The sequence below is a fragment of the Anomalospiza imberbis genome, chromosome 2, assembly GCF_031753505.1.
Source record: "Anomalospiza imberbis isolate Cuckoo-Finch-1a 21T00152 chromosome 2, ASM3175350v1, whole genome shotgun sequence".
NCBI classification, from domain to species: domain Eukaryota; kingdom Metazoa; phylum Chordata; class Aves; order Passeriformes; family Viduidae; genus Anomalospiza; species Anomalospiza imberbis.
In genome coordinates, this window is record NC_089682.1 from 30,449,439 (window position 1) to 30,463,745 (window position 14,307).

At 42.2% G+C, this 14,307-nt stretch overlaps 1 protein-coding gene across 4 annotated transcripts in view; it reads right to left on the reverse strand.

Moving 5' to 3' along the window:
- The window catches only part of NPAS2 (neuronal PAS domain protein 2), a 106,879-nt gene that overhangs the window by 25,730 nt on the left and 66,842 nt on the right, over positions 1–14,307 (reverse strand). For all 4 annotated transcript variants that reach the window (XM_068180367.1, XM_068180364.1, XM_068180363.1 and 1 more), the window contains exons 6-8: positions 10,566–10,686; positions 9,421–9,534; positions 387–505 (exon numbers count right to left, since the gene is read on the reverse strand). In XM_068180367.1, coding sequence (XP_068036468.1) covers positions 387–505; positions 9,421–9,534; positions 10,566–10,686 — 354 coding nt within the window. The remainder of the gene's footprint in view (positions 1–386; positions 506–9,420; positions 9,535–10,565; positions 10,687–14,307) is intronic.

Below are 14,307 nucleotides of genomic sequence, written 5' to 3' on the forward strand. Positions count from 1 at the left end.
CCGAGGAGCACAAATGGAAGTGTTGGTGGTCATCTGTATCACAAAATCACAGAATCGCAGAATTAGCTAGGCTGGAAAAGACCCTTGAGACCTTTGTACATTGTCCCATCACAGGAACAGTAAGCAGCCATGAGGAACCAAATTTCAAAGTGACTTTGCAATTCCTATTGCAAGGAGGGTTTCTGTATCCTGTGCAACGGGGGCAGAAGTGACACTGCTTCCACAGATCCTGGCTTGCACTGATAATCCTCTTCAGTGGATTTTTATGCATGAAATGTGATACCTGTAATCCATTCAATTAGCAAAACTAAGAACCTTCTGTGTTACCCCATCTGAAAGACTTTCGTGAAGTTCTGAAATGCACAGGACTCAGGGTGAGCACTTACCTTTAAAAACTGAGGTGTTGCCAAACGAACAGTTGCAACAAAGCAGATCTGCTTGCCTGGGGATGTTCTGTAAGCCCTTGGGACAGCCTCATCAAAGCCATTGCAAGTGGAGTTAGGCACTAGTTAGGGAAAAAAATGGGACCTGGAATCATGCGTCATATAAGATTTGCTCTCTCTGAATATTTTGCACACTCCAAGTGTACTAATACTATTTTTATTCAGAGATGTGCTCTAAAAGCTTTTAAAGCTGATATGCATATGTTTAAATCCAAGTCAGTCATGTTAGGCAGAAAGGCATCAGAGCTTAACTTCAAATATGAATTTTACAGGTTAATCCTGATAAAAGTAAGGCCAAACCTTATTACAGAGCATAAACCAGTTTTCTGGAAAGAAACCCCACGCATCCAATTGCTCTTTTTCACCACTCACAAGAAAAAAAAATACATGCTGCACCATGCCTAGCGCTGTAACTTCCATGATGCAGTGAAAAAAAGTGTTGGCAAAGGAGGTAGCTGAAGAGAGTTCGTCAAGTCATCAGTGGCAAAACACTGGGGCCCACAGCCAGCGAGGCTTCATCAAACTAGCAGGAGGATGCTTGTGATTCTTGGCTGCTGAAGAATGCCTTCCCCTTCTGCATTGAAAGAACTGTCCCCAGTATGCTCAAGCTCTCATTGTTTTAAAGAAGAAGAAGAAAAGGGACCCCATGTATGGCACTGGCCTCCAGAGATGGGCACGTCTGGCGAGTCTGCCGAGGGCCTGCTGTATCCCCCAACACTGAGCAAAGGGAAAAACTGGATGTGATGTGGCTACACATTTTGTATATGCTTTTTACCTGTGTCTTTCATGATTGCATGGCTTCAGCTGCTTTGAGAGCCCACTAGCACCTCCTGTCACAGAGATGCATTGCCAAAAGGATATGTTGCTGAAAACTAGCCCACAGTCCCATGTTAGAATGACATAATGCAAATTATTCCTCCAAGTTCAAGCTGTTTAGAGATGGTAATCCCACTCCCACAGCTATTAAAGAAAACAGTGTGCCAGGCTGCAGTGGGAACTGGGCTGGATAGCCCTGCCTAGCCGACTTTCTCCCATAGGGGTAGACAAGTTCCTATCTAGCAGCCAGAGTTCACCAATATGAGGTATTTAATGCTAATAGGGATTAAAACTAATATGAAACTCTCTTTCCTTACTATTAGGCCCCTATATCCACCTTCATGAAGTTTCAGACAGTTTGGCTCTTCTGCTCAGGGCAAAGCATTACTATGAAATTGAAGAGCTTTGTATCTATATGGGGAGAAGATAACTAGCCATTTTTATCCTGGGGTGCTTCTGCATTGGGATTTCATTCACTACCACAAATTGCAGAGATGGAAGAAGTCTCAAGTGATCACATGTGCTTTTGGAACCCAATTCAACCTATTAAAAGCCTTAGAATATCGATGCATTACTGATAACAAGGATAACAGGGTATGAGACAGAAAAGAATGTATGCTGAGTGGAATTCACACCTGTGATTAAGTGGTTTAGGCCATTGCGTGCACAGTGCATATTACACCAAAAAGGAAAAGAAAAGTTCTTTATCTGAGAAGACAGAACAGACGTGAACATCCACAGAGATCAAGTCCTCTCTCATAGCTGAGACTGGAGGGCATGGCTGACTGGATATAGAGAGAAAAAATATGGGCAAAATTCTCCTCCTTTCACCAGCAGAGCACATGTGCTCTTGGGACTCTCTAGCAATATGTGTTCCCATTCTGATCCTGGAATTATGTGTATATATGTGGGCTTCTATGTGATTATTAACACAAAAAGCTGAAAAAAAGAAGATTTAACTTCTACAGGACACACGAGTAGCCTAAGCAGAGTTATTGATCCATCTCTGATATTAGCATTTAGTGCAAGTCTGTTGATTTCTGTAGTTGGTCGCATTTAAAAATTAATGGGAATGCTATAAACCCGCATTATGGGCATTATGAAAAGTTACTTCCGAGCTTGCTATGTAGTATGTTGTGACATTTGAAGTCAGTGGGGCTGTTTCTCTCTGTAATAGCCAGGTTCAATAGCAAATTCTTGCAGTCCGGGCTCTAAGATATGAAAACAAGATATGCACATTTAGCCTCCAAAATACAGGTATGATAAGTTAACCTAGTTAGCAAACCACGGGCTACCAGTTGTACAAGGATGCGGAGACTGAGTCACACCAAAGAGAGCAGATGGCTTTTTTATGTCAGCTGTTGGATGTAAACAGCCACGAGCCTGAGACATATTCCCAGAAGGCAGCAGAATACATCCTTGAATGTGGCATTTACAAAATAGGATTATATTTCCAACAGGTAAATGCAGTAGTAACAGGGTAATAATTACTGTGTAGGATAGCTAGGCAGTAATTTGGGATTTCCTCACAACATTTGGAAATGATGAACTTAAGCAGCAAAGAGATGAGACACAGCTGGCCTGGCTGGATGTTATCCTGTCTTTGAACAGCTACTGTGCCATCTCATACTCAGCTGCCTTGTGCCTTTGATAAAGTCCAGAGCATTAAAACCCTCAATGATGCAGGCAGGTAGCCACTACATTGTCAAGTACATCTCCATCTGAAAATGACAACTACAATAACTGAAAGGAAAAAACCACTCACATTTGCTTCTGAATTATTTTGCTGCCTGACTTATGTTGTTGGTATCTTTTCTTTCCACAGCTCTATCTGCACAGCCTGCTTTGCTCTGCTTTTGCAGCTGGTCAGTGAATTTCAGCCTTTTTTGGTTAATCAATTTTGAAGTGTAGTTTAAAAAAGAGGTCATTAGAGGAATTAAAAAAAAAATAAAATCCTGGTATAGCCTTTTAAAAAAGCCTTCTGAAAAATCATACTTTATGACTCTCCAAGTCTCTTTAAAAGAAACACAACATCTTGAGGTAGCGAAGTTCAGCAGTGAGCTTTCTGAGAGCGCCACAGAAAAATAGTGGAACAGAAAATATAGGATCAAGCCTGAGGCTATGGTGATATTAACATTTATACGTCAAATATAGGGCTTAGAGTGCTTTTGTCAGAAGATGCCTAATGAAAATGTTAGGCTGGCCATAAACAGGTGGGCTTGGGTAAATGAGGGCCTGTGTGTTTCACAATTACATGATCGGGACAAAATATCTGGAGTAAGGAATCCGAAGGTCATGTGACAAAGCTAAATACATAATCAGAAAGGTGAAACAGTTGTATCATATAGATCAGCTAGCTGATGCTCCTTAGCATGAATTTTAATAGTTTTTGTGGTTACCTATCATGCCTGTTGCCCCTAGAGTACCACAAAATTTTTTTGTAGAAGTACTAAATACCTGCAAGTATCTTGTAAGACACAAAGAAACCGATTTACCTATGCAGAGATCTTTGTTTGATTTTTCTTTTGTTTATGTTATTTTATTAAATTTTTTTAAAGACCAAGACACTTGGAACAGAATGTTACAAATAAAAAATATACATAAGGAACTAAGCCCTTCACTATCATAGACAAAAGGATTTTTATCCTTAGGGAGAGAAATCATGCCATATGAAATGAATGAAAACATGTTTTAAAAACCCCAGATGCCACTTTATTCAGTTAATAATAGTACAACAGTCAGTTGCTCGGTCATCTTACTTCAACTTGGAATGTGTAAAACTTAATCTTCCTAAGATAGCAAACCTCTTGCTTATGCCATTTGAAAGAAGAAATCCCTCCTTCCGACTTTGTCAGGAGATGTTAATGTTTAAAGAACCAGTCTTAGTGACTGTCAAACAAACTGAACAGTGATTTCAAAAAATACAAGCTGAACAGACCAGGATAAAACCAAAATTGTTTCATATAAATTAATTCAGGCCCCAGATGAACAGAATATTTGGCAATTAATAGATATAATGAAGAAATCTAAAGTGCTGGTGGCAAGCCAGACTGCTCTCAGGAGCCATGTAGATGAGTAACAGCAACACTGTCCATACAACACCTATCCACTTTGATCTACTCTCTCCTCTTTCCTGCTCCTGTTTCTCCCCTGGCCATCCTGTGCTGATATGAATCCCAAGTAGATTCTTTAGGACAGGAATGGTGTCTCTTTGCATAGAGAGCCTAGCATGAGTGCTGCATATTGTTCGCTGTAGCTTCTATGATATTGTTAATAGCAAATAATAATATGCGGCTGTTGGTTCTGATCGAAACATTCGTTTTGGATTGAGTTACTCTTCTTTCAGATGTTTCAGCATATATATATGGAGGTTCAAGATCAATGTATCTTCTGTATGAATTGTTTGCTTCTTTTAAAAATTAATTCAGATGCAATTAATTTTTCTGAAAGTTGAGACTTTTTTCCTCCTCAACACAGTAATTTTCTTGATGTTTATTATTATATCTGAGAGATGTATCAGCTAACAGTAGAGTATCTGCTATTATTAGCATTCAGTAACCAGTTTCATGAGTTTCCATGTAACTGGGAACAAAAATGCACAATTTTAAATTCCACTATAATATTACATTACTTGATCAGGAACTCTTCTCACATAATGCTTATCTACTTCTTCAAGAGAAAAGCTTCAGGGATTTTGGATGAAAGGACAGATCTATCACTTAAAAGATGCTGGTGGTCCTTTTTAATATTGATAACTCTTTGAAAGGGGGGACACTGGTTTTGTCCCTTTCAGGAGTTTTTGGGAGGACTCTCGTTTTGTCCCTTTCAGGACTTTTTAAGCAAGTATGTCACCTCAGAAAGAGGATACCAGAGCCAATATTTGGATATGTAATTATGACAGATCTTTGTGTGTTTACAAATGTACAAACAATTTTCACAGGGGGAATAAATCCAACCCATCTTATCATTTCTTATCTGAGTGAATATTAAGTGGCTTTGTAAAATAATGTATTCTTACTCAATTTGACATTTTATACTGGAGCTGAGCACTTCCTTGGACTTTTGAGGAGGGTTACCCTTATTACTTGCCTTCCCCCTCAGGCAAGACTGGGTGTGAGCCACTGTATTATTCATTGGTGATGCTGATATGACTCTCTTTTATCAGGTACTACTGGTTAATAGGTACAGTGATGCACTTGGCTCCCTCAGAGGTTTGCAGACATTCACGTCTCTCGTTAAAATCTGGGCTACAGACCCAGAAGCTGAAATATATAAAAATATTGGACAGAGTTCCTATTAACAAATAAAACAAAACAGCCCTGATGATCTAACAGCAAGCAGGCATTTCTCACAGAAGCAAAAAGGAATTCCACCTTCCCTGTCTGAGTGGCCCTTGGGCCACCTCCTTTCCTCTCACGGGACTACTGAATCTTCACATCAGGTTACAGTCGCGCTTTTCTCATTGAAGCTTAATTAATGATGCTTATATAATCCTCCCAAATGGAAAATCAAATCTCTTGTATTTGATTTAGCACAGCCAGTGACTCATGCAGGCGCTCTGCACAGCTTGCATTGCTGTCTCGCTGGTCAGCTGCTCTCGCTTGGGCACAGCCAATGCAATGGGATTCACTCATGTGCAGGCAGCTCATGTCACATCCCTGGTTCAGATACAGCTGCAGAAATGTTCTGCAGTAGGGCTTGCAGAGTACAGATTCCTCAGGACCAGTCAAAGTGTGCACGCTCTTGCTAACCCTGGCACTGGGCTGTGCAGCTTCTCTAGCCTGCAGCTGTAGCTGACCCTAGGAACTCCAGAGACAGTGATCTCCTGAAAGACTGAATACCTGCTGTGAACTGTGAGAGCTTTCCTGGGCAATTTCTGGGCCCTGTACATGCATGTCCCTGCCTCTTCTGGGATCAGCGAGGATGCTAGTGACTGCTCCTCTGTGGGAGTAGCATGGGTTCGATGTAGATTGTGTGTGCTCTGACTCCCTGACAGCAATTCTGGTGACAAGTCACCTTGGCAGATATCAGGTATTTGTCCTATTTCAGCATGAAAAAATTATCTTTGGCATCTTAGTACAACAGCCTTTAAAGCCTCAGAGCTCCCATTAAAGTTAGGGAGAGCAGCTAAGCCTCTAACTGGCTTTCTAAGCTGCAATCCTTCAAATTAATCCATTCAAACCCATCCTTATATGATGTTCTCAGCCAGAAGTCAACAATGTGATTAACGGAGAAGGTATGAGGGAGGAGGGAGGGGGGCAAGGTGACTGGGAACTCACATGCATGACCTCCTTGCCCCAAGTACCAACACTGTATGAGCAATGAACAATAATAAAATAAGCCTAAGGACATGATAATTCAAAGGAGGTTACATAAAAGGCTATGTGGAAGTAGAATAAAGATGGTGACATCTCTGTTAAAGAGGGTGAAGTAGGACCTACCAGTTCATAAAAACATCAGCAAAGGTTAAATGAGAAGAAATGGAGACAGATTTACTCCTGCTTCAACTCTACATTAATGACAATAGAATAGCTAAGTATCCCTATAGGATATAATCTGCCCAGGGATAAAAGAACTTCCCTGGCCATAGAGGCTGTGGCATCCTTGTGGCAGGAACATACAGGCAGAGCGGCCGAGTATGCTCAGCAAATCACTGGAAAAAAAGGTAGGAGTCTGCATTGGGTGGCTAAAAAGGAACGGCAGGATTTGTATTTAAAGAACATCCTGTATCAGTCTCCCATGTGTAAAAACATGCTCGCACTTTCACTGCTGTGAAAAGCTACAGGGAAAAACATTCTTCAATACATTCATAAGGAATGTCTCCTGCTAATTAAGCCTAATTTGCAATTTCTGTCTTTCTCCTCCAGCTAACTCTTTTTTTATCTTTAGTTTATATTCTTTCTTTCACAAACACCTCCAAAATGTAGGCTTTGGGGCCAGCTGATCCTATGCATATAGGACAAATGCTGCCCTGAGTGATGTCTCTCCCACCAGACTTCCCACCACTTTCTTTCTTGCCCACTTGGCCTCACACCTGGAGGACAGATGACTGGAGAATGGGTATTTATTTAACAGAAGGAAAAGAGGGCAGTTACTGCCAGGTCCAACAGGTGACAGCCCTGAGGAGCATGGGCTGGGGGATGGTCCCTGGTAACTGTGGGCCAAGCAGAGGCAGGAAACCAGCCCACCACTGCACCAAGCAAATGCTTGAAGTTGTTTGTGCCACAGGTCCCTGTGCCAAAGCACAGATGCTTGCCCCCACCCCTTGGGTGGCTTCCCCAAAGGGTGGAGCATTCACATGGTGTTCACTTGAGCTGATTCTCCTGTGCCTTGCTCAGGGTGCAGCTGGCTGGTGCAAGGAGCCCAGTGGATCCAAGGACAGCTGCTTGGGAGGTCTGCACCCTCCTCTGGCTGCTCACCCTGTAAGCCAAGGGTATCAGCCACCAAGCAAACAGTTTGCTGCTGCTACATGTGAGTCCAGTGCACTTGCTTCCACCATTGCTGGGAGGCAGCCATGGGGGTGACTCCCAGCCAAAGGGGAGCAGTGCTGGACATGCACTGGTGAGGCATTTCCATCAGGCTCTTCACTGAACTGGCAGAACTAAAGTCAGATGGCAATGGGGCCAGGAGGCACCATCTCACAGAGCCAGGCTAAGGCTGCCCCTCCCTGTCAACCAGAGGGTCACACTGCAGCAGAGATGGGAAGAGAGTGGAAGAGATAAAATAAAGTGAAGATTTAGAAAAAGTGGCACAAAGGGGGAAAAAATGTGAAGAAGAAAGCACATGACTTGTTTGAAAACTATTAAGATGGATTATCTGGAAAATGATTTGGTGTCTTCTGAAATCAGTATGTTCCCATTTAGTTTCTATGCATTAAGCTAGGGAAGATATCTGTAATGTAAGTTTTATCATTCCTCTGAGAAATAGCCCCTGATAAAATTGCTGGGATGTGAAATCCTAATGGGTAAGGGGGCAATATTAATGTCACGCCAAAATAAAGGGCTGAAAATCACTGAAGAAAATGGATCAGAAATTCCCTTGGTAGAATGTATCCTTATGAGTCAGCACCTGAAATCCGGTTTCTGCTCTAGAAAACAGAACAGCTTGGTGTGCGTGTCTGTCAGGCAGGCGCATTTCACTTCATTCAAACTAGAAAGCATACAGGCAGCTTCATTTTTTTATACAAATAGAGCCTCAAATCAGATGGCACCAAACAAGAAATACATATCTCCATCCTGCACGTAGGTTTCTATTCTAGTCATGTGGAGCAAAAGCAGAAAGTTAAATGGGGACAGGGACATTTTTTTTCACAGCGTGGCGTGCAGTTTTTGGAAAGCACGGTGGGGAATTTTTTTGCAGAGGATGACCTATTTGGAACAATACCAGCAACTTTGGAAATGCCACTCTGGAGTTCAGTCAGGCAAGTAACTAAAGCAAACTTGGGCAGGCAGCAGAAGGAAAGAAATAAAAGAGTATTTCATTTCTGACACTAATGGTCGTGCAGCAATCTGTTTGTTAGAGAATGGGTGAGGTGGAAATCTGCACTTCATCCCTTGAAAGACGGTTTCCCTGGACTGACTGTGGTGCATTAGTGACTATGCTGACTGCATGTCTTCCCTTTTTTTTTGGAGAGTTTTGGGTTCTGCAGTGCTGGAGAGGAATGTAAAATGGCAGCTGGAGAGGGAGGTGGGTAGCAGTGTCCTCAGCTGTTCTGATTAAACATGGCACTCCTGCCTTTCCCCAAGATTTTGCAGAGAAGGGTAAGAAGACAGATTTGGCAGGTTATCAGTTCTGGCATGGAATTTGTATTTAATGTAAACCAGCAGATAAAGTAGCAAGATTATAATTTTGCTAATAGGTGGGGTCTTAGCACACAGTATTAGTGAGCACAAATAAACCCTCGTCTAAACCTGTCAAACTTACCCAGAGTCCAGGATCACTGCAAGTGAAGGGCAGTAACAAAAACAACTAACACAATTTCACTCATCACATGTATTCATCCAGCTATTGCAACTCAGCCATGAAAGCCGTGTGAAGCAAAATTTATCCCGTAATGTTAAAAATAGTTCTGTCAGTTAAAAGCCTGTCTTGTTCAATGGAGCAATACTTATATTTTATTTTACACAGCTAAATTAACATTTATACAACAATTAAAGCTTACCATTGCTGTAAGACCGAAAATTTCCTACAAATTTTATGTATTCATATGTTGGAAATTCCTTTGGGTTCAAACTTCCTCTCAGAAGATGACAATAAAACTCTAGTTCATTGTCAGCTGGATTGTTAAAAGAAGAAGAAGAAGAAATAAATATACTATTTAAGCTAAACACAACCAATGGTGTCTTCCAACCCCAATCTTGCAACTGGCAGCTTGTTACCACTCAGAAGTCCTAAACACCGATGTGCTATACATTGCAGGACCAGAGCCTCTGCAAGAAAGTCTTGCAGGGATGCAGGTTGCTCAGCACTGTGCACAGGCGTGCCTGCAGCTCGGGGACAGCTTCGGAGACTCGCCCTTCTCTGACACCACCTCATCACAGGAGTTACACGGCCATAGCCTCGGTGCAGCAACAGAGAGAACTGGATTCTTCACTTACTGCTTTTTTCTATTTAGGCTCCTCACAACTCACAGCTGTTCTACATCTTGTGTTCGAAAACTATGCTTAATTACCTCAAAACATCTATTAAACTAACTTTGGCATATTAGCTATCAGCTGCAGATTTTGTATGACACAGTAGACTGGGCAGCTGTACATCTTACATTATTGTGTCTCATACATTATTGGTATGTATGAGAAACCAACATTATTGGTTTTCTGCATCTTACCTCCTAGAATGAATAAGGCCGAGGAAGTAAAAGTATTTCCAATGAAATCAAAATTCAATTGGAAAAAGAATTGCAATAGTTTTAGAGGTATTTTTTGACTGTAAGGCAAACCAAAGGTACGCCACATTAGCTTATCTCTGAACAACATCTTACTTGAACAGGCTGAAATATCAATTAAGATGTGATTTGTCTCAGGCGAACTCTCAATTTCCATCAGCTAACCTATTTTCCTTAGCTGTCTCAAATGATATGATATTGAATAATTAACATAACTGCAAGTAGTCTTAGCCTAGTAAAATAAAGGCAAAGAGTTTCATTTAAAAATAGAACCAAAGGGTCATTCCAGGTGGCAAGATCTTTTTGAAAGGCTATGAACCTATTTTTTTTATTGCACATCACATAAAAAACTCTTTCTGGGAGAAAATTTTTTATCCTGTCTGTGCTTTTTCATTCACTAGAGAAGATAAAATGAAACTTACTTTTTAGGTAATCTGATGAGGCAGAATCTGTCATAAGCATACAAGAAGATAACATCTTATAAATTTCTGAGTGTTCTTGTTCTGGGAGGAAGTTTAACAAATTCTGATCCAAGACATCACACTGCAAAGAGAAATAACTTTTGAGAGAAACAGAAATATCACAACAAGCAACACTTGCAGAGATGCACAACAAGATGTGATACAAAACCTGTGTCATTTGACAGGAGTTTCCTCACTGATTTCCAGGTACTCTAAAACAGAGGGAGAACCTGTTGGACAAACTGAGTGGTCACTTCTCTGTGGGCTGGTTGTCAGATTAAATCTCAGCAATCAGCAATATTTAATGTTTCTCACAGACCATCAGATGCAGCAGGTATGTCCACAAAATTAAATCACAAGACCTGGGAGAGGGCTGGAAAAGGGTGTCTGGCTCCCCATACTGCTACTGAGCTCCATGCACAGGCCTGTTGTGGATCACTGGAATTTGTTCTCTTCCTGACAGAGCCTGACTTGCCTGACTTGCAGGAGCAGTGAGGCTGAGAGTCACCCTGAGTCAGCCAGGTCAGTCCCAGATCAAGCCCCTTCCAGAGGGATCCTCTCAACTCCTGGGAAATGCCCTTGAGATGGCAGGTCTTGTTCCCCACTTCCTGCATCATGGCAGGTGGGAGCAGGGAGAAGGGGACTTCCATGTCTGGGCATGACTTTACAGCAGTTAGTCTCCAGGGAGGGGGACTTCATAGTGCCACCAACACAAGCCCTCCCTCTGGCCAGCCAAGAGCTGAATACCCATGTGCCTCCAGCCCCATCATCAGCTGGCTTGAACCTGAAATCCATCCAAAATCTAGGAACTGAGATTTGGGAATGGAAAGAGGAGATGGATTTGTGCAAATGGCTGGCCCAGGGTGCAGAAAACAACAAGTCTGTCATGGACTGCCAAGAGGAAGTTCTCCCTATGCTCAGTGTGGTGACTAACCCAACAGAGTGTATCTGAAAGGAAGCCTGAGATAAAGTGACCCTCCAATGGCATCGACTTACATCTGTCCCACTTGAGACTACCTCAGGCTGAGCTGGCATGCTGACACAGCTCCGTGTGTCATCAGAGCAGCTTCTATCAGACTGTACAGTCATGCTGAAAACATGTAAGCTCTGTATGAGACTGGCAAGTTATTAACCATCATCTATTTGTGTAAGATTGTGCTTTGGTTTCCATCTGCTTTCTATTCATGCTAGCTTTTCTGTGTGGAATTCCTGTTTAGAGTGGTGAAACTTATTGAACAGACTTTAAAAATCAGAGTGCTATGCTTTATACACACACCTTAAGAAGAATATATTGCTTTAGATGATTCAGTTATAAGTATTATATATGCTCATTATTTGAATATTCCTGTTGTGAAGAATACTTATAAGTTATTTTTGTGGCTTTAGTTTATATCTTATTAATGTGAATCCTACTGATACAGTATGTGATAAAGGTTTTTTATATATGAATAAATACTTACGTATACACTTCTATATACACTTACTATACTTCACAAAATACAGTACATTGTTTCATGTATTTTTTTTATGCATATGAAGAAAGAGCCTTTGACAGGAAAGTGCGCTGGTGAGTTTTGTTCAAGGCTTAGGTGCAATCTCAGAAATTATTTTTTTTTCTTGTAAATGATAATGATACCACCAGGTTAATTAATCTCCCATCAACTCTAGTAACTGCAGGAAGACTGTGATGTGAGCCATCACCACTCTTCTAACAGAAACCTTTTGTCTCATACTGTGACCAAGCTCCAATTCCAAACTCTTGCCCCTTGCAGAGGTTTGGCACACCTGTATAACAGTGCACAGAACAGAATATCTGGATCCTGTACACATCAAGACTTCAGCAATGCTCTCAAATCAATTGTCAATCCAATATACATTGCTAAGTCAAACAGAGAGATGGAAGCAAATATTCCACTGTCTCACTGCAACTGTAGAAAATGCCAAGCAAGCTATTCATAGCTAATTCTGCACCAGACGCAAAGAGCAGAATCCAATGCCACGGCAAAAAGGTAGGTCGTGAAACAGATAGGCTCTGCAAAGGGATCTGGTCAGACTGGATCAAAGACCTGAGACCAACTGTATGAGGATCCAACAAGGCAAAGTGCCACATCCTGCCCTTGGGTCACAACAACTCCAGGCAGTGCTACAGGCTGGGGCAGAGTGACTGGAAAGCTGCCCAGTGGAAAAGGACCTGGAGGTGCTGGCTGACAGCACCCGAACATGAGCCAGCAGTGCTCAGGTGGCCAGGAAGGCCAATGGGATCCTGGCCTGTATCAGAAATAGTGTGGCCAGGAGGACCAGGGCACTGATTGCTCCCTGTACTCGGCACCGGTGAGGCCACACCTTGATGCTGTGTCCAGTTCTGGGCTGCTCAATTCATCTCACAATGAGCTGCTGGAGTGTGCCCAGAGGACAACAGAGCTGGGGAAGGGTCTGGAGCACAGGTCTTACAAGGAGCAGCTGAGGGAGTTAGAATTGTTTAGCCTGGAGAAAAGGAGGCTCAGGGGAGACTGTATCACACTCTTAAAACTATCTTAAAGGAGGTTGTGGTGATGTGGTGGTTGGTCTCTTCTCCCAGGCAACCAGTGACAGGACAAGGGGAAACACCCTCAAACTGCACCAGGGGAGGCTCAGGCTGGACATCTGGAAAAATTTATTCATGAAAGAGTGATTAAGCATGGGAAGAGGCTGCCAAGGAAAGTGGTAGAAAGACCATCCCTGGAAGGGTTTAAAAAATGAGTGGACATTGCACTTTGGTTTAGTGGGCATGGTGGTATTAGGTCAAAGGTTGGACTTGAGGATTTTGCAGGTCTTTTCTGACCTGATTCTATTGACAAAATTTGACCATCGGTGATAAAAATGGATCAGTTAGATGGGAATGGTTTGCAGCTCTGTCTAATTACTCTGCAGTCAGCAGTTCTGTGCCACTGGCTGAGACAGCCAGAGTATTGCTGAATGAGATAGGCAAAGCAGACAAAAGACTAACTACAGTGACTGGGTAGACTTGTTAGATGAACTATGTTAATGCATAGTTATGCTGCTAAGCCTGGAATTTACTCTGCATCTTCAAATCTATGGATCCTGCTAAGCGAAGCTTTGTGGTATTTACTCCTGAAAGCTAAGGCAGGCAAAGAACACCTTTGCCTTCATGGATGCTGGTCTGTTCTAAATACAATACATCAAGTTCTGCAATAATGGGATGCATAGTTAAAATATTTCTGCAATTTCAACAAAACAGTGGTACTCCAGAATGGAACTCCTTTCTCATGGTTTCATTGCTTTTACTGGGGGATGAGGGTAGTGGTTAGGTGGAAAAATTCTTGCTGCAGGGAGAAAAAAATCAAAGGATCAAGGCAAACATGATGACTAGAAAAAGGATGGTGGAGGGCTGCAAATTAGACAGATTTCTTTCCCATCGACACAAAAAATAAAGATGGCTATGCACTTGTGTGCTGGGATTTGGCCCCTGTATGAACCTGTATGTCCTGCACTCACTGATTCCCACTGCTACCCTGTAACAGCAACACAGCATGATTAACTTTTATACACTGTAAGGTGCTATGTCCTGGATTCTTCCACCCTGACATTTACCTTAAGCACCCAACACAGCAGAGCAGCTCTTTGAATTTCATTGGGTAGCCCCTGAGGAGAAGTCTCAACCCTGCCAGGAACCTTCTGGAAAAGCAGGCAAGAAAGTACAGGG